The 26,541-nt window shown below is 41.2% G+C and overlaps 1 protein-coding gene across 1 annotated transcript; it reads right to left on the bottom strand.

Annotated features, from left to right (window-relative positions):
* LOC110089859 (transducin-like enhancer protein 3) lies at window positions 1–25,337 on the bottom strand. Its single transcript, XM_078380870.1, has 3 exons — window positions 5,929–25,337; window positions 5,282–5,358; window positions 1–2,862 (listed from the first exon to the last, which is right to left on the bottom strand). Exons 1-3 carry the CDS (start codon window positions 6,029–6,031, stop codon window positions 2,755–2,757), a joined length of 288 nt encoding a protein of 95 aa, XP_078236996.1. The 5' UTR covers window positions 6,032–25,337; the 3' UTR covers window positions 1–2,754.
* Window positions 25,338–26,541: the final 1,204 nt, after the last annotated feature.

The following is a 26,541-nucleotide window of genomic DNA, read 5'->3' as shown; positions in this document are numbered from 1 at the left end:
GGAAAAGACAAGAAATCGGGCCTTCTCAGCGGTGGCTCCTCGCCTCTGGAACAACCTTCCTCCTGATATTCGCGCGGCTCCCTCGCTGGGTATTTTCAAAAAACAACTAAAAACATTGCTGTTCCGGCAGGCCTTCCCCCCCAGCCAATTTCTGATTCCTCTCTTTTTTCCCTCCTTGCGTTCGATCTAACTGTCGAATATGTTTTTATATAAGTTGTATTAGCTATTGTTTTATCCTTGTTGTAAGCCGCCTAGAGTGGTCCATCAATCAGATAGGCAGGATATAAATAAATAAATAAATAAATAAATAAATAAATAAATAAATAAATAAATAAATAAATAAATAAATAAATAAATGAATGAATGAATGAATGAATGAATGAATGAATGAATGAATGAATAAATAAATAAATAAATAAATAAATAAATAAATAAATAAATAAATAAATAAATAAATAAATAAATAAATAAATAAATAAATAAATGTCAGGACTAATGGTTCTTTACCCTCCTCATTTTACAAGCCTGTAAAATAACCTCCTTTCATTTGAAATTCTGAAATAGGAGAGTACACATCCTAAACACATTCAATTTTTTTTGTAATTAATGAGCTAGTTTGCTCATAAAGGCTAAGAACATGTAAGATCACCTTGTGCTACATTAAAAAACAAATGCTTCCCCCAATTATGAATGTAAAAGTGGAAAATGAAGAGAAGAATTTTCTATTGTGATATAATTTTGCCATTACTTGTTGATTCTTGAGAGGAAGACAGCCCATCCAACCCCATTTATTGTAACTGTGAGATACAACTGGAGATTGGAACTCATATAGAATTTTATAATTATGAACCTGTAGTCCTTGATTTCAAAACCAAGGAGAAGCAAGGGTCACAATTTACCTTGGCCATTTTTTTCTATAACAGAACCATGTATTCTTAGGGTACTGCCACTAAACCCAGTAGCGTACAGGTGATAGCAACTGCATGTGCATTTAAACTTCCAGGAACTTATTGTCTTACAAAAATCCTCAGATGAGACACATTGGTACAGTTTAGATGGGTCCCAGTCAGTATGATCAGGGATCATTAACCCATGCAAATCACATCAACTAAGAAAGCAAACTTGGGTGCAGAGGCAGAAAATATCTACTGACATATATTCTCACAGTAGAATTTCAGAAACACTAGAAAGATAGCAAACTCCCTCCTTGCTCCACCTTCCTGAAGCAACAGTACAATCCAGAGTAGAAGATATTTTAACCAGTCACAGCCTGCTGTTCCATCATCAATACAAGCAGTATAGGTATACTTTATTACGGTCAAAGACCAGTAAAACCAAATCAGTATAAAACAGATACATATAATTTTTGTTTAGGGTAATAAAATTCCATTAAAACATGATAAAACATAAAAGTATAGACTCCAGTGGCAATTAGTATCAGAACACATAATTAGTTTTTTTTCATTACTACCACTTCATGGGATTTCTTTTCCATATGACTCTGAATGAAATAATCAATAAATTTCAAAACATCAAATCAGAAAACAGACAGTAAATAGATTCTTTACTCCAAGATATTTTATGTAATGGCATGACCTTTAATAAAACGAAGTGTGTGTTTTTTTAGCTTTTAGCTGCAGTTACTTTTTTTAACCAGATCAAAATTAAAAATTAAAAAATAATCAGTAAAATATGATATAAACATTATTTTCCATTATGCTACATTACAGGGCAATATTTTCTCCTACACAAATATGTTGATTTCCTGTGTTTAAATTTTATTTACTTATTCAGTACAAAATGTGAGAAGATGGGTCTTTTTCTCACTGCCGTACTATAAATTGTCCTGGCCCCATCTTATAGAAACCATGTCAGTAAACTTTAAAAAACAAGCAAACCAAGAACTTGTATTTAAATGTTACGTCCTATTACTTTGCTTTCACTAGAATTAAAAAATTCACAACTAAAGATGCTATTCATTTTTACTTGGCTCCCTGAGCTTATTGTTTAAGTGTTGCCTTCTTGAAAAGCCATCCTCAGTTTTTAAATCAGAAGGTTGTGATGGGCATAACAAAAATCCTTTTTGAATACAGGTTCTATACTTGCTCCAAATATACTTGAAAAAAGTGCTTGAAGGAAACTTCATAGACAAATGCAGGTATTTGACTGATGTTGTCATCACCAGCTAATATCCAGTCCTATACATGTACAAATGTAGAAACAGCTCCTTAGAGGACAGCTTTGTTCAAGCTGGGAATGAGTTGCAAAATACCTTTAAAAGAAGTTGGAGAAATTGAGAGGAAAATAACCACCACTGGAACAAAACCCAAACACAAGTGGAATACAGTTACAGCAGACCAAAGCAAAATACAGAGCTGACACAGTGCATACAAGAGTTCCTCACCTTATCAAAACTGAGCCATTATTTACATTCCCCACTAGTCTTGTGGAGGTTATAAGAGCAAAGCTTTCAGCTAAAAGCAAATCCATGTTTCTCTTACAGGCATGGGGACCAAGACATGAAAAACTAGGTTATAGAGGAAAGAAGGCTTCCAAAAAAACTTTAGAAAATTCTTTATAGTTGATCGGCTGGACCAAATCTGTTGTTTCAAAATTGTGAGGATCCACCCAGGTTGTGTAGCTCCACAGAAAGCATTTTTGGAATAGACAGCTAATCTCCATGTTGTGTCCGTATGCCGAAGTCTTGGTGTTGCTTTGTCAAGTCATGTGGAGTGTAATAACCCTATAGAAGGCTCAATAGATCACCTCATAGACCGTGGCCTTCTTGTCACCAGAGCCTGTTACAATGTGTTCGTCATCTGCTGAGATGTCACAGCTTAAAACGGAGGAAGATTCTTTGGACTTGAGGGATATAATGAAAACAAAATCTAATATTATTTTTATTAATACGAGCAATTCAAGCATGTCTAGTAAAATATATCAATGCTATAAGAGACTGCAGTTCTAAAATGATCATGTAATAGAAACCTGGAAGAGCATTACCATATTTTTCTGTGCATAAGAGGACTGATGTATGACGACCCCCACTTTTCCAACTCCAAATAAGAAAAATGGGGTTGTTTACGTTCCTACTTTGGGCAAAGCAGCCATGAAAGGGCTGCATGATCAAAGGGCTGTGATTGTGCAGCCCTTTGATCCCCCTTACTTCCGTGTATAAGACGGCCCTCAATTTTTACTCTATTTTAATTAAAAAATCATCTTATACATGGAAAAATATGGTAGTTAAGCAAGCTGCCTATTGCTATTGTGAAGGTTCCACACCAGCCACCACTTTCGCAGTCTTGTAGGCTTTATCACTTCTAGCGCTTGTCAGAAGATGAGGAAACTGGGACTCTTCTCTCAGTATTAGTGAACAGGAGGGCACCAATATAGAGAGCTGGCAGCAGGATTCCGTATTCCGTAAGCCAACTAAAAAAAGGGTGTCCAAACAAAAAATTATAACTATGAACTGGATCTCCGATCAGCATTACAATTGGCTCAGATGTAGCAGAACATCTGCCTTCACTCTGTGCCAAATCTGGGGACGTTTAGGCAAAGGGTTTTTGAGTTATGATTTTTTAAAAAATAAAAAATATTGTTTTACCCTCCCGTGCTGAAGAAAGTGACATTGAACTAGGTAGATTTAAAACAGATCAAATACACTGAAAAGACCAAATCTGCATACCTTGAAAGGGAATGGTCAGCCCAAGCCACTTTTATTTTAAATTTGGAAGGAATTCAGCTATTCATCTCTAATAAACATTTTGAAAGTAGCAATTTTAAAGCAGAAAAGTTGTGTGTTTCTTATAAATTGCCAGCATAAAAGTGAACATTCCTGCCACTCAGAACCCCATTCAATAATTGTGAAAGAAAATATTTAACTCCTTACTGTGAAAATATTTAAATATTTAACTCCTAATTGTGAAAATGTTTCAAAAGGTATTTTTAAAACTAGAGAATAATATTCACAAGCTCATTTCTCTCAGATCTTATTAGGGATCGGGATTATTATATGCGAGGGTGGACAGGCGTGAGTTACTAATTTCCAAAATGTCCTATCATTACAGCCCTGCTCAGATCTTAAAAACCAACAACATCTCAAGTTAGGTTGTTCTCTCTTCTTCCATCCCTAGTAAAACTGTATTTTCCATTAACCTCTGCTCAGATCTTCCAAACTAATAACTGTGGTTTCCTTTACTGTCAATTCATCTCATATTAGATATTCCTGTTTGTCTCTTGGTTATTTTCTAAGCAATGTAGTCTATTCTGGTCATTTCTGTATTTTCATTGTATGTTAGTAGAATAGGCTCAAGTTACTCATTTTTGCATGAGTTCAGGCTTGACATTGAGTACACTTTCCTACTTCTCTGGCTGTCTTTAGTATCCGTACCAACATCACATATAAAATGATTTTTGTCCCTCTCTTTCTTCATATGGATAATTTTGACCTTGGTTTCCAGTAACATTCTTTGCTCACTCCAACCTCTTCCTTTTTTTAATTTCAAAAAGCAAAGGGACATATTTTGGAATATATGCGCACATGTCCGTAGAGCTTTTGGTTAAACATAGTTTTCCTTCCTCAGCTTGCCTAACTCAAAGAAAGGGTTTGGAAACTGGAATATAGCTTTCCAGTCTGAATTTGGTGGAGCAGGCATGGCAACATTATTTTAACTGTGAAGTTAAAAGATGTGTATGATTCTCCAATGCATGTGTTGTACCTTCTCACACCTTTGCTTCACTATTTCATTAAGACCAAAAAGCCATTCACAATATTTTTGTACAGAGATATTACAGCCACATTGAAGCTGTTCTTGCTTCCGTCTTCTCCCAGTAACCATAGTATGGATCACATGCTAATCTTCTGGAATCCTCTACCACTGGGTAATTTTATATGAGAGAAATTTCTGATTGAAATTGTATGCAGCATATTTAAACTCTATAAGATACCCTCTTCTACTCACTGCCATTCACACTTGTTGAAAAACAGCCCTGACAATTGCTTTGCATTTGTGTAAGAAGTGGTTAATTGATGAGAAAAGCAGTCTGCTTCTGGAATTTTCGCTTGTGTAGTATCACTTTGTGAGTGGTAGCAAGCAAGGGCATCCTATAGAGACCATTCTGGTGCTGGTGAGGGGGGTGGGGGCACTGCCACACAGACAACTTATGACAAATGCACATGAAGTACAAGTGGGTTTTCTTTTGCACATGAATCTAAGACATGAACTGCTGAGAACTTTTCACTGCATGGAATTGGAGTACAAGACAAAAAGAGGGCTCTTACCTGGAATATACTTGCTCCATAGGGAGTCCTCCAGGCATTGAGAAGGTTATCTTTCCCAGTGCTCACAAACCACTTCCCTAGAGGCATAAAGCAGGAGTTTCTTGTAACTGAAAATATGTCCAGAATAGTGACAGAAGCTAATACTGTTCTACTGTATAGGAAACTCAAAGAATGTTCAAAGCCCTAAATATTATTAAACCTGTGTCAATGCAAGAATGATAGTCCCCAGAAACAATATAAGAGCAGTTCCGCTTGATCAGAGCTTTTTGGGATATTCTATTACTCCTCCTAATTTCATCCAGGATCTTTCTGGAAAAAGATTTAGGCACAAATAGGCATTCTCATCTTCACATGGGGAGCTACAGTATATTTGTACAGGATACTATAAATTTACATTGTGAAAGTAGTATTATTCAGCAGCTGCCTGACAGTGTCAGAATATCTAAACCACTCCTCTTCATGACTGGCATTATCTCTAAGAGAGAGGAGGAACTCTCTCAAGCCCTGCTCCTTAGAAGTTTTCACACTGTGGAGATGCCATGGGGTGAGGGCAGGACTTGCCATGAATTGATTTAATTACCAACCTATAATGGATTCTCCCCAAGCAAGTACCAACCAGGTTCTATTTAACACTCCTAGCAACTTACCACAATAGGCAAACTTCAGCGACAGCACACAGCTCTCATGAAGGTGAAGCTGGTATTTATCAGGTTTAGTGTGGTGCAATACCTCTACATTGTTGCTCCCCATGCCCACAGCAAGCCATTTGCCTGTTGGGCAGTAACCCAGGGAAAATATCTATTTTTTAAAAAAGGAAGTGGAATCAAAATGAGGCATTTTCAGAAAGCAGCTTGCAAGGTCTCCATTCCCCACCTCCACTTAGAAATGAGCAACTGCAGAGAGAGAGAGAGATAAGTTTAAAATGACACTGTTGCATAAATAGAAAAATAGTACAAATAGCAGGAAGAGAAATACAGTTCTACCCCAGGGGACCTACAGGATTGAAGGTCAACTGATGTTTTTTCTCCAGTAGCAAGGAGTTAGTTTTCCTGGTGGATGATTCTAGCATAGCCCAACTGAAAGTAGGAAACTCTTCTGGAAACTGAATGGAGAAAGGAAGTCTCCAGACTTGCCTGCATTCTAGAAGAGTCTTCCTGGTAATCTGCTGGCTGTGTATGATGGCAATATTGGCATAGCAAAGCACAACAGCATTAAACAACTATTGAAAATCTTCATAATCCCACTAAATGGAATTGTTTGGATGGTCTGAATTCCTGCTGCACTGGACTACTTAGAATGCAGCCACCTTGGATCCTCCTGAGGAGAAAGGCCTTGTATACATGTTTTAAATAAACAAAACAATAAAATAAATCAGCATTGGTGTAACAGGTAGCCATCACCTCACCTGTCCATCACAGCTGGGCAGTGAATCATCAGCCAATGGTGTGACGGAGGGTGGAACTGAAGGAGAGGAGCTGGTATAAAAAGGGGGGTGGAAGAGTGTGTAGGGAGATTGATTGAGTGAGAGAGTTGTAAGCAAACACGGGTTCGAAAACACGCGTGTAAGCTTGGACAGAGAGCAATCAGGAGTTTGCACATGCTAAAATGGGCTGAAGAGTCCTAATTCAGCTAGCCATGATACAACACTCCTTCTCGCAGGTCTGCCCACATAAGAACACCCTGGTACTCTCAGATATTATTGTGAAAAGGTCAAGTGGGCTTTGTAGTCCTTGGACTTAACTTGCACCACTGACAGGACTCTAAGTAAGCTAGGCCGAGGCAGCACTCTCAGATGACCCTATGACAAGTGTACTGTTCAGGAAACCAAATGAGTTTTATAATCTTTATTTTATTAAAGAAAAAGCATGTTACTAAGTATCAGAGCCAAATTAAACCAAAACAAATAAACTAGCATTGTGCTGTTTAGTTACAAAGATGTAGTGAGGCAAAGAAAACATGAAAAATATAAAAGAGTTCAAAAATCTTACAAAACACAAAAATAATCCATGTAGGTCATAACAAGGCTATAGTCCTCAGTGATACTATAGAATAAAAATCCCTAAACAAAAGTAAAAATCCATTATAAGTCCCATAGTCCTTAGAAAAGAAAAATCCAGTGAATATACCATAGTCCTTACAAAATTACAAGGGCATAGTCCATATGGAGTATTCCAAGAAAAGAAGTCCATTAAGAATATTCCATAGAACAGTCCATAGAAAATAGTCCCTGCACAGTCCTTAGAGAAAATCCCATAAGTCCAAAAGTAATCCAGCAAATCATAGAAACCAGTCCATGTAGGTAGGCCACCAAACTCTCTCTAAAGACATCAGGGTAAGTCCCAAATGGCTGAAGTGTAGGTCACGAATCACTGAAAGGTCGGTCTTGGAAAGACAATGTCCATAGGCAAAAAGTTCCTTTTTCTAGAGTAACTGGCAAGGGCTTAATGCACCTTCCCACGATGTCATCCAATCAGAGTTCGTTACTAGGCAAACAGTCCTGTTACATCACATGAATTCTTTCTCACACGCACCAGATGTTATTTGGGTTTTCTGTGGTTTATCAAAGAGTCACAACAATTCCCATCTATCTAATCACACAGAGTCCTTTCTCAGGCCTTCAGAATAACATTCTCTCGGCTCGCCTGGAAAACACTTGTCAGCATAGCAAAGACACTTTATACAAAGAAACAAGATGGAACCTCTCTGGCTTATTTCTTAATTACAAAACCCATATGCCTTTAAAAGATTTTAACTCAAAAACCCATCTCATCACAAGCCCCCTGAAGATTAACAAAATTCCTAAACAATTTAAGTTTTAATTTTGATAACTGAATAAGATGAGATGTCATAATGAAGCATTAACAAAATAGAGAAAGATATTAACATGAGCATAAAGTCATACATTTCAAATATGATTCTAAAATAGCAAAACAATTGATACATGAGAACTATTATAATTACAGTATTTACCATACATGAAAGAAAATTGCATTAGGCACTTCTACTAGTCTGAAAAACAGAAGAACAAACAAGTTAGTATACTTATACTTATACACTCTGCATATGCTCAGATAATACTCTAGTCATCAAACAGTAAAATAGTGAAACAAGGTTTAACATCATAATAACTTGACAAACCAATATACTGATATGAAGTAATAATAGTGAAAACACTCTATGTATGCTCAGGAACATAGTCATACAGAATACCAAGAAAATTAAACATCAGAGCTTTATCAATTCTAGCCATTTTCTCCCCTTGCATCTGCACTAAACATCCGAGATAAGCAGTGGGGAATTAAAGCCTCCTTTCCAAGTAGATGTTTAACATCATATTTTTGCAATCTGAAATACCTCTGCATTAATCTTGGGCTTTGATGTCTCTGCTTCTCTAAGAATGTCAAAGCATTTTGGTCTGCTTGAATTGGATCAGGGCTGCAAATTACAAAGTTGCCTACATAGCCAATCACATAATATAAATCACCAAACAATTCATCAACCAATTTCTGAAAAGTAACATAGGTATTTTCCATTCCAGGTGCTAGTTTTCTGAGTTGGTAAATTCCCTGAGGGCAAGTAAATGATGTATAAGGGCAATGTTCCTCTTTAATTAAAATCTGATAAAGCCCTCCTTTTATTCCAATCACAGAAATATATTCAGCGTTTGCAACAATTTCTACCAACATCTCAACATTGATTGTAGGGATTGATTCAGTCTTCGTGAACTCATTTAACTGGCTAAAATCTAATTCCACTTTAGGATTAGCTAACACAGACTCCAATATCTGCCCTGGGTTGAATTGATCAATGCCTTCCACGCCTTGGTCCAGAAATGCCACACCCCTGGACACATGTATCACTGAATTAGCTGTGCTATCAGGTTTAGTCACAAGAGGCCGCTGTTGCATCAAAGTTCCCTCGGTAGTACTCTGCATAGCCCCAGAAACAGTATCAGCATTCTCACCACTTCCTTGGAAAATAGGCTGTTGAAAATAAGAATCGTCCCAAACCTCTGTTTTTCTCTCTAAAGATCTTTCTGAGAAGATTAACTGTGGTACTGGGCCAAAGCTTCCAGATATGATTTCAGTCTCTGGAGAAACATCAGTACTTTGTAATCCCAAAAAGTTAGCGCTTCCCCCTTCATTGGTTGTGTTAGAAACAGTCTCACAATCTGACAGGTTCAAATGCAGCTTTCGATCTTTAATCAAGTTTACAGTCCCATATTCACTTGTACTACTGAAACAATGTGAAAGTTCATGCTGCAAGGTCTCTGTACAAATAACTCCTCCTGTAACATTACTCAACGTCTCTGGTAAAGGTACTTTATCTTTTTCGGTCTGCTTTGATGTGTTCTGTCCTGTCCTAATTAGTTCCCCCTTATGGAGCATTTCCTCCCTGCAAAGTTGCCAGGAAGACCAAGGAACGCCCTCCAACTTCACAGTATCTGATTTCACTGTTCTCTCTGGGCTGAGAGAAAGGGGGTTGTTTGAGATCTGACATGCATCAAAATCTGCTGACACAAGTCCTAGCGAAGAATTAAGCTGAGTCTCTATTTCATCATCCCGGTATTTCACTCCCCCATGAACTACTGTTGCTTCTAAGCTCTCAGTCCCAGCAATTGCTTTATTACTTTGGAAAATCCCTTGCTCTCCTTCTTCTAGCAAACCCATAGTCTCCTCCCGAATTATTTCAGAACTTCTCACCTGTCCTGTGCTCTGAAGAAGAGCTGAGGTTGGTGCTGAGCTGAATTCCAATGCACTGCAATTCTCTGGAGCACTGCAGTTTTCCCTTGCGTCGTCCGATGTTAATTTCCTCAAGGACACAGCTTCTCGGGGAACTTTCTCCTGCATTCCTTCCTCTGCGCGCGGCTCCAGGGCCTGTGAATCCTCTGTTTGGACGGGCGATGAATCGCTGTCTTCTCTGGAATGCTCCTTAGCATTCCACTGGGCCTCGTTAACTCTTTCCACACAAGCATCTTGCATCTCAGGATCGCTCCCAATTGTTTGGAGCGTCTCATTGCAGTAATCCCCAAAGGAACCCTGCTGAGCTTGGAAAAACTTTTGCATCAAGCCAGGTTCTGTGCTAAGAAAACGTTTTAAAAGGATGTTTTCCTGATAAAGCTCACGTATCAGGAAATCTCTTTTCCTAATTTTCTGCTTGGCTTGCTCGAAAAATCCTGAAGCCACTTCCAAGATTATATCCACGGTTTTAGACTGGTTTTTCTCCTCCATCTTCTGCTGGCAATCTAGCCTTGGCTAGGTCAGCAAACAAAACTCTAATAATAGAAAGGAAAATCTAAAAATCTCCTCTGCACTTTTGACCAACTGCTGTCACTATGTGACCCTAAGGTCTGTGAGAAGACAGACAGCTGCCAAACCAGAATACTGAAAAAATCCAAAAGGAAGAGAAAAGAAAAACTGTGATCACTCTGTGAACCCTAAAGTTACAGAGATGATCAATGACTGAACTGGGTGCAGATAGATACCTCTAAGATCATAGGGCATGACTCTAGGCTAAGCCAGATGCAACTAGGTACTCCTGACAGATCCTAAGATCGTAGTGGGGAGACCCAGAGCTAGTCTGGAACACGGCCAGGTGCTCCGGCAAATCCTAAGATTATAGGAGTACGCTTAGGCCAAAACAAAAACAAAAAACCTGGATGCAAGTTCCAGAACAAGGTAGTCAGAGTCATTTATGCAATCCTAAGATTGTGAAATGACCTGCTCAACTTGGGTGCAAGCACTCCAAAAATAAAGGACATGCATCTTGGAATTTCTTCACTACAACGTTGTAACAACCTGCACATGCCTACTGATTAAATCCAATTGTTTCCTAACAGTTTGCTTGTCCCACTGGGAATCTCTTTCTTAAAAGAGCACCCCAGATTCTAACACACATTACCACAGCCTGAAGATTTAACACCTCTCACCACAGCCTTTAGATCTAATTGCTGGCAAACAGCGTTTCCTAGGAAGTTACTGTTTACACCCAGGGAAGCACCTAGCTCCTTGAAGCCTCAGTGTCCCACTGCAATCAAAACTTAGCTTGTGGATCAGAGTCACTCAAGCTGCCAGATAGAACAAAAATTGGTCATCCTGAGGTACTACAAAACCCAGCACATGGTTCATCGCGCAGCTGCCACCATGTAAGCAAACACGGGTTCGAAAACACGCGTGTAAGCTTGGACAGAGAGCAATCAGGAGTTTGCACATGCTAAAATGGGCTGAAGAGTCCTAATTCAGCTAGCCATGATACAACACTCCTTCTCGCAGGTCTGCCCACATAAGAACACCCTGGTACTCTCAGATATTATTGTGAAAAGGTCAAGTGGGCTTTGTAGTCCTTGGACTTAACTTGCACCACTGACAGGACTCTAAGTAAGCTAGGCCGAGGCAGCACTCTCAGATGACCCTATGACAAGTGTACTGTTCAGGAAACCAAATGAGTTTTATAATCTTTATTTTATTAAAGAAAAAGCATGTTACTAAGTATCAGAGCCAAATTAAACCAAAACAAATAAACTAGCATTGTGCTGTTTAGTTACAAAGATGTAGTGAGGCAAAGAAAACATGAAAAATATAAAAGAGTTCAAAAATCTTACAAAACACAAAAATAATCCATGTAGGTCATAACAAGGCTATAGTCCTCAGTGATACTATAGAATAAAAATCCCTAAACAAAAGTAAAAATCCATTATAAGTCCCATAGTCCTTAGAAAAGAAAAATCCAGTGAATATACCATAGTCCTTACAAAATTACAAGGGCATAGTCCATATGGAGTATTCCAAGAAAAGAAGTCCATTAAGAATATTCCATAGAACAGTCCATAGAAAATAGTCCCTGCACAGTCCTTAGAGAAAATCCCATAAGTCCAAAAGTAATCCAGCAAATCATAGAAACCAGTCCATGTAGGTAGGCCACCAAACTCTCTCTAAAGACATCAGGGTAAGTCCCAAATGGCTGAAGTGTAGGTCACGAATCACTGAAAGGTCGGTCTTGGAAAGACAATGTCCATAGGCAAAAAGTTCCTTTTTCTAGAGTAACTGGCAAGGGCTTAATGCACCTTCCCACGATGTCATCCAATCAGAGTTCGTTACTAGGCAAACAGTCCTGTTACATCACATGAATTCTTTCTCATACGCACCAGATGTTATTTGGGTTTTCTGTGGTTTATCAAAGAGTCACAACAATTCCCATCTATCTAATCACACAGAGTCCTTTCTCAGGCCTTCAGAATAACATTCTCTCGGCTCGCCTGGAAAACACTTGTCAGCATAGCAAAGACACTTTATACAAAGAAACAAGATGGAACCTCTCTGGCTTATTTCTTAATTACAAAACCCATATGCCTTTAAAAGATTTTAACTCAAAAACCCATCTCATCACAAGAGTGAGATCTGGAGAGATCTGGTGTGTGAGAGAAAGAGGCCTGCATGCCTGAGTGTCAGTGAGGGAATGTCTATGTGGTTGATTTAAAATAAGAAAGTGATTTACAAAGTGATTATCTTTCTGTGATTCTCATATTTTATTTTTGTAACCAATAAATCAAGTTTTATTTTTGAAAGAAACCCTTGTCCTTTTTATTTAAAGGAAAGGTTCGTGGCAGCAGGAGTGTTTAGTGGCATGGTGGGCATTCTGAGAGGCCTGAGTAGGAGGTGACCTCAGAGTGGCTCAGCCACGTTACAATTGGTATCCAGGTCCTTACCATGTAAGTGGTGCTTGAAGCTAACTCCCACCAATAGACATAAAAAGGGATGTGGAGGGGAGCTGCTTCTTTTTCTTTGCTTCTGTGCCACATCAAAGTGAATAATCTGATAGCAGATTTTTCAGCTTGTTTACATGACTCATGCAGAATTGCCCCTCTTAATCTTCCCTAAGCACAAGAAATGTTCCATAATTTACTCCACAGCAGATATTAATAGAACTGTGGCCAGTCCTGCAACATCCCACTATTAATCCTAATTCCTTCAGTTATCTCTCTTGCCTAACATGATACTCGTGCTTTAGAAGTTTAGACTAGTGCTTGCCTAACTGTAAACTATCAGACGAAACATGCCAGTGGACTTTGGTATGTTTCCCTGTGCTCATCAGCATTTTCCAAATGTGTTCTTTATTCCGGCTTTAAAATCTCAGAAGGTATGGTGCCTTCAGAAACAATACTCAAGCAACTCTAGGGTAGTTTTTAACCTGGGAGGTGAAATCCTGCTGCTGAAGCTGTCTTCCTTCCCTAAGGTCCCAGGAGTGCAGTGTGTTGTCTAAGCCACCGGTCCAGAGTTTGGTACCATCGTGGGATATATCTATGCAGCCAGCATCATCTGTGTGACCTTGAAATTGCCTGAAATGAAAATCAAAGTTAAAAGAAAGGAGAATGTAACATCTTCCATCAAGGCCCAGAGAAGAAACTCTTATTTCCAAGGGCTTAAAAGCAATGGCACTATTAATAACAGCCGTGAATAAAAATTTATGTATAGAGTGTAAGGGAGGAATTATCCAGTTGCATGAGTAGCCAATAAAACCAAATGTATTCTTACTTAGGACTGGAACAGCAGAGGATGAATTGAAGGAAAAGCAGGAATAATACTCCTAGCTTCTGTTAATTTTACGGTCACATCTTTTTGCCTCATACAGTGGTCCCTGAACTTACAAACTTACTCCATCCCAGAAGACGTTTGTAAGTCAAATCAGCAATTCCCATTGAAATGCATTGAAATCCGATTAATCCATTCTGGCTGTTTTGTTTGTATGTAGAGGCGCCGGTTGTAAGTCGAAGCATTCGTTCCTATAGGAACTAATACAAAACCAGTTAATATGTACCACTAGGGGGAGAATTTTTTTTAACCTAACCATCTTCCTACACCAGCAGTCCAAATTCTGGAGAAACTCACCTTACCAGTGTTTGATTGTGGCGATCCCAAACTGCAATGTTCCCATCACTGCAACAGGAGATGCAGACTTTGGCATCTGGGCTAATGGCCAAGGCATAACAAGCAGGGGCAGAGGAGGTCAGTTCATCCTTGATCCTTGGGGTTGGAGAGGCCAAGTCCCATATGGTGAGTGTGCTGGCCTCCCCACCCAGAGGAGAAGCTTGCAGGAGCGGATATAATTGTCCCTGTTCTGGAGAGATCAAAACTCAGCATGAGCAATTCAAACCAGTTCATCACTCAACCCTGTCAATCTGCAGCTATCAATCCAGTAAATTCTGGATAAATTCCAAATATATTGGAATAATTTCTCTTGATGAAAAAAAAGGTAAGCTGGAATACTACAGAGCAGAAAAAGGTCTCTAGATGCTCAGAGGTAAAGTTGAGTGTGCCCCAGCACTTAAAGTTAGCGATTTCAAGAGAATTGGAAGAAGCTCCTTCCATAGGTCATGTATTTTCTTAGGGCTATGTTTTGAATACATCCCAAGTTAAAATGTTTGCTCAGCCAGGGCATCAGTTCTCAGCACTATAGGGATGTAAGGATGTAATAAAAGTGTGCTTTTGAGAGAAAAGTTAAAACTGAATAGTGAATCCAGTAAAGCTCACTGAGGTTTATTACACATGAATCTGTTAATGGCAAAGAACAGTCTGTTGTGTACTTCAGTAACTGAAAACCTATTGTGAAACTTCACATATACAACTAAGATGAAATCAGAAGCAGCAATATATTACTGCTAGTTAAAGCTTTCCTTTGTCAATTTCAGAGTGTATGCAATCTGTACAATATGTGACAAAACAACAGGTTACCCATCTATAATTGCAGTTCTTTGAGTGGACCTCTGTGATTCACACCCTGGGTAATCCGCACCTGCGCGGAGCCTCGTTGGAAGATTCTAGAGCTTCTGTGGTAGCAAAAAAACACATTAAAATAAGACACACACCCCGTATCATGGCACCAAGACTCTCCCTTCAGTTGTGTCAACCACTTCATTTTTAAACAGCATGGGGAGGTCGGGCAGGATGTGTGAATCACAGAGGTCCACTCAAAGAACTACAATTATAGGTGGACAACCTGTCATTCTTCTTCGTGGCCCCTGTGAATCACACCCTGGGTGACTAGTAAGCTGTCTTACCCAGAAGCAGGGTGTCACGCCAAGGTAGAGGCTAGAACAGCATGTCCAAAGGCTGTATCAGACTTCTACCGGAGATCAAGTCTATTGTGCTAGATAAAAGTGGATGGCTGTGCCCATGTTCCAGAAGCGCAGATGTCTGGAAGAGGTACGCCATGAAGGAATGCTGTGGAAGCTGCCACTGCCCTGGTAGAGTGAAGGTGAACTGGCTTTCGAGCAAGCTGATATGTGAGGTAAATGATTGACGCAACCCACTGAGACATAGTCTGAGAAGTCACCTGACGACACTTGGTAGGTGGTTGGTGACTGATAAAAAAGCAAGGTGAGTGCTCTGAAGGTAAAAGGCAAGGGCCCTTCTAACATCCAACATATGGAGGATTCTTTCTTGAGCTGAAGATGGTGATAGGAAGAAAGAAGGAAGGACCAGCGGTTGGGAGAGATGAAATTGATACAACTTTGGGGAGGAAAGAAATATCAACAGATAACTTTACCTTGTCTGGGGAAAAATGTAAATAAGGATAGTCATATCGTATGAGGGGGTGCTGATAATTATTGAGCCTTTCCCAGAAAAAATTGAGCTAGGAAGCTCTAACTGCCACACTATTCTACATATCCCCCCAGGAAGTCAATGCACTTGTGACATCTGTCCTGCAGCTTCTTAAGTTCCTGCAAATAAAATTCTTCCGACTGCTAGTGTAACCATTCATTTGCAGCATTAGTTGCCTCCAGAACACTCCCAAATCATTCTCCCTTTAGATCAGGGGTGTCCAACCTTTCACCTTCCCTGGGCCACATTAGAAGATGAAAATTTGGTTTGGGCCGCACATAAAATAAAATAACAGTAACAATACCTGATCATCAAAAAAAAAAACCATAGAAAACATAGTTAACATATTAAACTTATTTGGAAATGAAGTTAGTGAGATGTTTGACATTGTTTCTCAGCCACCAATGCATCCATATTTGCTTTGATGGAACTTGTTGCAATTCTCAGTGAGTGCTCAAGGTGCTCATCAGAGATTTTGGTTCTAGTTTTATTCATTGTGTGCTTCATCTTTGAAAAGTAAGGTTGGAAAGTGAAGGGTTCCAAATAGCCAGCCATGACTTATTCGAGGTTGCTCAGTTCCACCACCCATCTCTTCATGTGTGCTCCTTATTTTGTTTGAGGAGGGATATTTCCTTTCTCATCTTTTTCTCCTCTGACATTCTGTTGTTTTTCTACACACATTGGAATTTCCTGGTGGTGCCAATACCCCTGTTTGGTGTGTGGTGGTGGATCGTTTGGGTTTAGAAATGTGTGTGAACAAACTCCTCTCTTCTGAAGACCAGAAATAAAATATTAAATGTGTATCAGGTTTGGGAACATGTGGTGCCACGGAATGTTGCTGGGCTCCAATATCACCCAATCTGAACAATCGAAATGAATATTAGAATTTGCAATATTTTTAGCCATAATTGAAACTGCTGTTACTGTCCTCTGGCTGCCCTGTTGGTGGGAAAGACTGTGGTCTCTCATCAAATTGCTTCACTGGTTACAGTTTTAGCAACGTGTCATGCTGCATCTATTTTACCATCATGTTACAAATCTCTGAAAGTTTATGAATTGTATGATGAGTTTTTAGTGGTCTCTAAACTATCGCCTGCTTCATTGACTATGCAAAAGCCTTTGACTGTGTGGACCACAGCAAACTATGGCAAGTCCTTAAAGAAATGGGAATGCCTGATCACCTTATCTACCTCCTGAGAAATCCATATGTGGGACACGAAGCCACAGTTAGAACTGGATATGGAACAACTGATTGGTTCAAAATTGGGAAAGGAGTACGACAAGGCTGTATATTGTCCCCCGGCTTATTTAACTTATATGCAGAATACATCATGCGGAAGGCTGGACTGGAGGAATCTGAAACCGGAATTAAGATAGATGGAAGAAATATCAACAACCTCATATATGCAGATGATACCACTCTGCATGAACAAAGCCTACAAACAAAACTGTATCGATTCAATTTCCCATATCCTATTAGGGTGTCCCAAGTATACTGCCCCTCGTATCCAACTTTTAGAACCAATTTTAAAAAACAAATCAGGCCTCTCTGAAGCCGACAAAGTTTATTTTATGTTGAGTGACTCTTTACAGGATGTATCTGCGAGTGTAGCATCCTTTCTACACTATGTTACAATCCTGTGTAACAAAGACCAGCAAACTGTACTCCTCTTTTAACTTTCCTTTTATACGTTGTCTTGTCTATGCCAATAAAGGTCTGATTGATTGATTGATTGATTGATACCACTCTGATGGCAGAAAGTGAGGAGGAATTAAAGAACCTTGTAATGAGGGTGAAAGAGGAGAGCCCAAAAACCGGTCTGAAGCTCAACATCAAAAAAACAAAGATCATGGCCACTGGTCCCATCACCTCCTGGCAAATAGAAGGGGAAGATATGGAGGCAGTGACAGATTTTACTTTCTTGGGCTGCATAATCACTGCAGATGGAGACAGCAGCCACGAAATTAAAAGACGCCTGCTTCTTGGGAGGAAAGTGATGACAAACCTTGACAGCATCTTAAAAAGCAGAGATATCACCTTGCCAACAAAAGTCCCAATAGTCAAAGCTATAGTTTTTCCAGTAGTGATGTATAGAAGTGATTGCTGGACAGAAAGCTGACTGCTGAAGAATTGATGCTTTTGAACTGTGGTGCTGGAGGAGGCTCTTGAGAGTCCCCTGGACTGGAAGGAGAACAAATCTATCCATTCTGAAGGAAATCAACCCTGAGTGCTCACTGGAAGGACAGATCCTGAAGCTGAGGCTCCAATCCTTTGGCCATCTTATGGACTCTACATATTATGGACTCTACGTGCTCAGGCACAAGTAACTTACAGTCGACAAGAATTATTATCTATTGGCAGAGACTGTTGCAACTTTGAATCAAGGGTCTCAACTTACAACATCCCAGCTGAGCTTTTAAGACGGCCTGCATATCGGGGGGTTACTCCCCCTGCTCTCCCTGTCAGGAAGAAAAGAACATGGAGAAAACGCAAGCAGAAAAGAGGATGCAGGGCTGGTCTACGAGTGAGGTTAGGCAAAAATCCTCACAAGCCTGCATTGCCAAGTCTTTTTGTCTCAAATGTTAGATCTCTACCCAACAAGATTGAGGAGTTGGAACTTACTATCTCCCTACAGAAAAATATTCGAGACTGTTGCGTTATGATCTTTACAGAGACATGGCTTGATTCTTCCATCCCAGGGGAGGTAATTGAACTACAAGGACGCAGAGTACATCGAGCAGACAGGTCTATTGAATCTGGGAAGAGCAGAGGTGGAGGGGTTTGTGTTTACACAAACGATAATTGGAGCACAGATGTTAAAATAATGGACATTCACTGTTCTCCTGATTTGGAGTATTTGGCAGTGAAATGCCGCCCCTTTTACCTGCCTCGTGAGTTTAATGTTGTTATAATAACAGCAATATATATACCTCCTGATGCTAACACAACCACAGCTTTGAGTTGTTTGTTAACTGCTATCAGCAAACAGCAGCAGGACTACCCAGATGGAGTGCTGGTGGTAGCAGGTGATTTCAATCAAGCCAATTTAAAGACCGTCCTCCCTAACTTTTATCAGTATGTGGACTGTCCCACTAGAGGGGAAAATACCTTGGATCAGGTATATTGTAACATCATGCATGGATATAAGACGAAGCCATTGCCTAGCTTGGGACAGTCAGATCATATATCTCTTTTTTTGATTCCATCGTACAGACCCCTAGTTAAAAGAATCAGACCATCAATTAGAGAAATACAAGTGTGGCCAGTGGATGCAACTGAGCAACTTCAAGATTGCTTTAGGAGCACTGATTGGACACTGTTTGAGGAGGACAATGTTGATACTTATGCCTCGACAGTACTGTTTTATATCAAAAGCTGCATCGATGTTATTGCTACTACAAGACAAGTACGAGTGTTTTCTAACAACAAGCCTTGGCTAAATAGAGAACTGCGCCTTTTATTAAAAGCCAGAAATGCTGCTTTTCATTCTGGTGATGATCTACAGTATAGAGAGGCCAGAGCTAAACTGAAAAGGGGCATTAGGGATGCCAAAGCTATGTACAGCCAGAGAATTGAACAACACCTTGAAAGTTCTGACACTCGCCGAGTGTGGCACGGCCTACGACAAATCACTGCTCAGAGTAACAAAAACAGTCTGTGTAGCAGCAGTGATTTTTTGGCTGAGCAGTTAAATCAATTTTTCAGCCGTTTTGAGGTGGAAACAGGAACAACCATTATTCCAGCACCTACTGTCCATAATACATCACTAGAATCTACCATCGACAGACAACCACTAGTACTGCAGATTTCAGATGTGAGACGCGCTTTCCAGAATATTAATATTCGAAAGGCAGCTGGACCAGATGGAATCATGGGACGAGTTGTTAGGGGCTGTGCTGCAGAATTAGCTGGAGTTTTTACAGATATTTTCAATCTATCCTTGTTGCAGTGTTCTGTCCCCACTTGCCTGAAGACATCTATTATAGTGCCAGTCCCGAAGCAGTCAGCTGTGGTATCTCCCAATGATTATAGACCAGTAGCTTTAACATCTGTTATTATGAAATGTTTTGAGAGATTGGTGCTGGATTACATTAAGGCTAGTCTTCCACCTTCTTTGGATCCATGGCAATTTGCATACAGGAGAAATAGATCTACTGATGATGCTGTGTCCATCGTACTCCATACTGTATTGAGCCACTTAGAACAACAGGGAACTTATGCGAGGCTGTTGTTTGTGGATTATAGCTCTGCTTTTAACACCATTCTACCAAATAGGTTGTTTTTAAAAATGATCAACCTGGGATTACCTCAGGAGATCTGCATGTGGATAAAGGATTTTCTGACAGATAGGCCACAGTCAGTAAGGATGGGATCCCACCATTCTTCTACCCTGGTACTAAGTACAGGAGCTCCCCAGGGCTGCGTGCTAAGTCCCTTCCTCTATTCCCTGTACACACATGATTGCACCCCACTATATAACACCAATGCAATTATTAAATTTGCGGATGATACAACAGTGGTGGGACTCATAAATAAGAACAATGAGTCTGCTTATAGAAAGGAAGTACAAAGATTGATACTATGGTGTAAAGAAAATCATCTCACACTTAACATCAAAAAAACTAAAGAACTCATAATTGATTTTAGGAGGAAGAGAAATGTACATTTACCACTGTACATAAACGGTGAGGAAGTGGAGAGAGTTGGTAGTTTTAAATTTCTGGGCACTTACATCTCAGAGGACCTCTCATGGACTATAAATGCCAACATGCTAATAAAGAAGGCACAGAAGAGGCTGTATTTCCTGAGAATGCTCGGGAAGTTAAATTTATCACAGCATTTACTTCTGTCCTACTACCGTAGCACCATTGAGAGTGTCCTAACTTATGGCATTCTGGCATGGTTTGGGAGTAGCTCTGTAGCGGACAAAAAAGCTCTACAGAGAACCATTAAAATTGCCCAGAATATCATCGGGCTCCAGCTACCAACCCTGGATGACATCTTCACATCCCGCTGTCTGAGGAAGTCACACAGCATCCTGAGAGACTCTTCCCATCCTGCTTATAACTTTTTTGAACTGTTACCATCTGGCAGAAGATATAGAACAATTAAGACTCGGACCACACGTTTTCTAAATAGTTTTATCCTAGAGCTATAATTGCAATTAATAATGAGCTTAAAGACCACCAGTAGTGAATAATTAGTTGGACTGTGTTACTTGGCCTGAGGTGTAGATGTTTGTATTTTTAGTGGGGGATTTCTAGTGGGTGGGGAGTGTTTGGGGAATGTTATGTGTGTGCATGTGTCTGGTCTCTGGGTGTCTGTGAATTTCGTTGTATGATATACTGTGTATATACTTACAATGACAATAAATTATATTATTATTATTATTATTATTATTATTATTATTATTATTATTATTATTATTATTATTATTATTATTATTATTATTATTATTATCTCATGAGAAGAGAAGAGTCCCTGGAAAAGACCCTGATGTTGGGAAAGTGTGATGGCAAGAGGAGAAGGGGACGACAGAGGATGAGATGGATGGACAGGGTCATCGAAGCGACCAACATGAATTTGACACAACTCTGGGAGGCAGTGGAAGATAGGAGGGCCTGGCGTGCTCTGGTCCATGGGGTCACGAAGAGTCGGACACGACTAAACGACGAAACTATTGCTTATTTTTGCATTTTATTTTGTTTGGACCACAGGGCTAACCATTACTTCGTAGTAGACTAAAAGACGAGGATGATGGGAGGGGAACAATTGTCTTGTCCGAGGGGGGAGCAAAGGAACTGGTATGTGTTGCATGTGTGTATGTCTGCGTGTGATTGACTCGGACAGGGATGGGAGCGAAAGGAAAACTGGGCGAGCCTGCAAACCAGTTTGATCGGAAGTGACAGCGAACTTAGAAAAGATACATATGAAAATGGAGCTTAACAGGGCAGAACGTGGCACAGACAGATGGGAGTGAGGAGAAAGCGGCTGGCACTGGCTTCTGGAAAGGGCAAATCGACTTGCATACAAACGCACACCCGCCCAGCAGCTACCTGAAGGTCCAAGCCTGTGTTACGGGGATGATAGGAGCTTTGAGCTCTTTTCTTCCCGAGGGACACCATCACACACACATGCACGCGCCAGAAAGATCCGCCTTCTGGGGCGCCCCCTCTTTCGAGATTACTCGCCAAAACTGCATTGGGGGCAGTGAATGGGAGAAGGCGTTGGGGGATGCCCAACCATCGCACACACAACTGCAGGGGGCCGGGAACGCAGGAGGGAGGGCTCGTTCGTGGGAAGAGGAGGAGAGCGGAGGGAGGGAACAAAAGAAGGAAAGAAGCGTCTGCGGAGAGAAGAGGCGGGACTGGGTGGCTGGTTGGCGGCCGCTAGAGCGCGAAGGAGGAAACAAGGATCCGGAGGCAGCCCCTCCTCCCTCTGGGATGGGAGGAGAAGTGCCGGGATAGCCGCTGCCGTGGCGGGATGTAAGGGGGCGGGGCAGAGAGGGAGACCTGAAGCTGGTTGAGCCGCCTGGGCGCTGGAAGGGCAGCAGCGGCGGGGATCTGGGCCATGTTCCACCGTGGGTCAGGACGCGATCGACCCGAGCCATGTGTCTCTGGGGCAAGGTGGGGCGGGAGTCCGTTTTACAGGAAGCCTCCGCTTTGGCACTAGACGGGGAAGGGCTGGGAAAGAAGGGATTAGAACCCAGCACTGCATTATAGGGCAGCGCGATATTTCTTAAAAAATAAAAATTCGCACTGGGCCGCATTACGACCTGAGCTGGGCCGCATGCGGCCCGGGGGCCGCGGGTTGGACAGGCCTGCTTTAGATGTTTTTTGAGTTTGGGAAACAGATAATAGTCAGAAAGAGCCGGGTCAGTAGAATAGGGTGGATAAGGCATCACTTGAAAGCCTAAGGAGGTCAGTTTTGCCATTGTTTCATCTGCAATGTGTGACGAGGTGTGGTGTTCACCCTTATGTTAAATAGGTCATGCATTATTCATGTTTTATGCTGATGTGGTTGAGAAGTGGGGCCACTGGAGATGTTAAAAGGCAGAGCCAGAGAGGAGGAGTTTAGTTTACAGTCTGGATCTGAGAGAAAGAAAATTGAGATAGATGATTGATGAACCTGAAGAAAATACTTATGAATTATTAATGAAACATCTGTAATCAATAAACCTGTTTTATTCAAAAGACAGTGATGAATGGACCTTCAACTTTCCTATGTGTTGATTTAGTGAATCAACTGGTGGCAGTGTGTGATAAGGTGTTTGGTTTGCTTTCATTTGCTCTGTTCTGGGGTGACAAACGGGCCACAAAGGGGCAAACGTCACACAAGGCGCTGTCATGCAACAGGATGACACTTTTGAAGAGCTTTCCTCAACGTTTTTCCTTGATGTTTTGCCTCAACTTCGTCAATAAAGCACAGTAATATTTTGCATTGATGGGAGAACCCTGTTGGAAGTAGTCCACCAGCAGAACTCCCTTCTTATCCCAAAAAACTGTTACCATTTGCTTCTGCACGGACCTTTGCACTCGGAACTTCTTTGGCCTGGGGAAACCACTGTGCCTCCACTCCTTAGACTGTTCCTTTGTCTCAGGATCATAACAGTAGAGCTATGTCTCATCACCAGTTACAGGTTTGCCCAGGAAATCTGACACATTTCTTGCAAAGTGTTCTAAAACAGCCACCGATGACTCCACATCTTTCCTCTTTTATTTGGTTGTCAAAAGTTTGGGGATCCACTTTGCTGCCAGCTTTCTCATTTCCAAATCGTGGATAATGGCACCAGCTTTCTCACGGGATATTGCCAGATATATAGCAATACTTTTGGCTGATATTCGGTGGCCCTCCATGATCATGTCATGGATAGCTTTCACATTTGAAGGTACAGAGACAGAATCAGGCCTTCTACTGGGTTTCTCACTTTCAACACCGAAATGGCCAGCTTCAAAATTGACAACCCAACATTTAACTGTTGCATATGAAGAGCCACTGTCACCCACTGTTGTTGTTGTTGTTGTTGTTGTTTAGTCATATCCGACTCTTCGTGACCCCATGGACCAGAGCACACCAGGCCCTCCTGTCTTCCACTGCCTCCCGGAGTTGGGTCAAATTCATGTTGGTAGCTTTGATGACACTGTCCAACCATCTTATCCTCTGTCGTCCCCTTCTCCTGCCTTCACACTTTCCCAACATCAGGGTCTTTTCCAGGGAGTCTTCTCTTCTCATGAGATGGCCAAAGTATTGGATCCTCAGCTTCGGGATCTGTCCTTCCAGTGAGCACTCAGGGTTGATTTCCTTCAGAACAGATAGGTTTGATCTCCATGCAGTCCAGGGGACTCTCAAGAGCCTCCTCCAGCACCACAATTCAAAAGCATCAATTCTTCGGTGGTCAGCCTTCTTTATGGTCCAGCTCTCACTTCCGTACATCACTACAGGAAAAACTATAGCTTTGACTATGAGGACTTTTGTTGGCAAGGTGATGTCTCTGCTTTTTAAGATGCTGTCGAGGTTTGTCATCGCTTTCCCCCCAAGAAGCAGGCGTCTTTTAATTTCATGGCTGCTGTCACCATCTGCAGTGATCATGGAGCCCAAGAAAGTAAAATCTGACACTATCTCCATCTCTTCTCCTTCTATTTGCCAGGAGGTGATGGGACCAGTGGCCATGATCTTAGTTTTTTTTTATGTTGAGCCTCAGACCATTTTTTGCGCTCTCCTCTTTCACCCTCATTACACGGTTCTTTAGTTCCTCCTCACTTTCTGCCATCAGAGTGATATCATGTGCACATCTGAGGTTGTTGATATTTCTTCTTCGCGCAATCTTAATTCCTGCTTGGGATTCCTCCAGTCTGGCCTTTCGCATGATAGTTTGTGACATTTCATCATGGATCTGCTTTGCACCTTTCCCTTGGAGAAACAGGAACTTGGTTATGGTCTTATGTACTTCCACACTGAACTTTTCTGGAGGTGCTGCCATGTTCACTTTCGACCTGAACATGAAAGATAAGTTAAAATCATAGGTAGTCGATTCTTGCACCATTGAATACAGACAATTTGGCCAATACACTCTGTATTTTATAGTTTCCTAGCTCAATTTTTTCTGGGAAAGGCTCAATATTTTTCAGCACCCCCTCGTAAAGCTGCTAAATCACTGGCTCATTGAGCAGATGTGATAGCAAAGAGGAAAGCTGTTTTGAAGGCAACTAGCTCAAGATCAGTTGCAGCTAAAGGCTCGAAGGGAGCCTTACTGTGTTGCTGTAAGAGCCTCGTGGCACAGTGGTTAAACTGCTGCTGTTGTTGTTGTTGTTTAGTCATTTAGTCGTGTCCGACTCTTCGTGACCCCATGGACCAGAGCACGCCAGGCCCTCCTGTATTCCACTGCCTCCCGGAGTTGGGCCAAATTCATGTTGGTGGCTTCAATGACACTGTCCAACCATCTCATCCTCTGTCGTCCCCTTCTCCTCCTGCCTTCACATAAACAGCTGTAACTGCAGCCAAAAATGTGCTCATGACCTGGGGTTTAATCCCAGGTAGCCAGCTCAAGGTTGACTCATCCTTTTATCCTTCCGAGGTTGGTAAAATGAGGACCCAGCTCACTGGGGGGGGGCAATGTGTAGCCTGCATAATTAACTTGTAAACCACCCAGAGAGTGCTTGAAGTACTATGGGGTGGTATTTATGCAGCACACTTTTTGCTTTTTTTGTAGTACAAAAGTTAATGACCATTGTGGAGAGGGTGGATGACTATCTGGGAGATAGACCCTTGAGAAATCATTTCAGTTTCAGATGCTTGAAAAAATCAGCTGCTGAAGTGTTGGGTGGTTGATAGGAAACTATTGCAGACAGGTAAACTCTTAAGGAGGAGAGGGAAAGACTGCTAGACTTGAGATGAAGTAAGAAACGGAGAACGGTGGAGAGTGATGGGTTGACAGGAGGCAATGATGAAGCTTCAGTGAAAGACTTAAATTTCTTCCATTTATACAGGTAAGCCTTCCTAGTGGAGGGTTTCTTTGCTTGATGGAGAACGTCCATCAGTGAGGTGGAATCCTCCATGCTACCAGGTGCAGAACAGGTAAAGTCTGGGTGGAGTACTTGGGAGTTGTTCTGTGTGAGGAGGTGTGGTAGGCGATGGAGATGATGAATGTCTGATGAGAGATTGTGGAGGACTGGGAACCAGGGTGACCTCGGCCACCAAGCGGCTATGATGATGGCATTGGGTTTGTTTTGTTGCAGGTGGATCGCAACCTTGTGGAGGAGCAGGAATGGTGAAGACCACCATCTTTTTGGGGGATGGTGAAATAGCAAGAGAAAAACCCTTTGTTGTGTTGATATATTGGTTCTATGGCATCTTTGAGAAGTAAATATTTTATTTCTTCTTGTAGGGTTTGCGACGGTGGAGTGATGACGTGTTAGCGGAGGAAGTTCAAAGAAGTGGATGCGGTAGCCGGTTCGGATGATGGAAAGTACCCAGACATCTGTGGTGATGGAGTCCCATACAGGTAGGTGTTTCCAGAGAGTAGGATGGGTGTAATGATTTACAATCTCAGTCGGGGGAGCATCAAACATGATGTTTGGGTTTGCAGTCATTTCGCCTAGAGATCAGCTGTTGACAAGTTTGGTTCTTTAATTTTTGAAATAAGGTTTATAAGATGTTTGTCT

This window comes from Pogona vitticeps, chromosome 12 (assembly GCF_051106095.1).
Source record: "Pogona vitticeps strain Pit_001003342236 chromosome 12, PviZW2.1, whole genome shotgun sequence".
NCBI classification, from domain to species: domain Eukaryota; kingdom Metazoa; phylum Chordata; class Lepidosauria; order Squamata; family Agamidae; genus Pogona; species Pogona vitticeps.
The sequence above is the reverse complement of the archived record's forward strand: the minus strand, read 5'-3'. Positions and strand labels throughout refer to the sequence as shown.

Excerpts from the sequence above, each read along its gene's own strand:
- LOC110089859 (XM_078380870.1), bottom strand. The coding sequence starts at position 6,031 with ATGGGGAGCAACAATGTAGAGGTATTGCACCACACTAAACCTGATAAA. Across the intron at positions 5,359-5,928 it reads GCTGAAGTTTGCCTATTGTG|GGAAGTGGTTTGTGAGCACT; the intron begins GTAAGTTGCTAG and ends TTATGCCTCTAG. Across the intron at positions 2,863-5,281 it reads ATGGAGCAAGTATATTCCAG|TCCAAAGAATCTTCCTCCGT; the intron begins GTAAGAGCCCTC and ends ATATCCCTCAAG.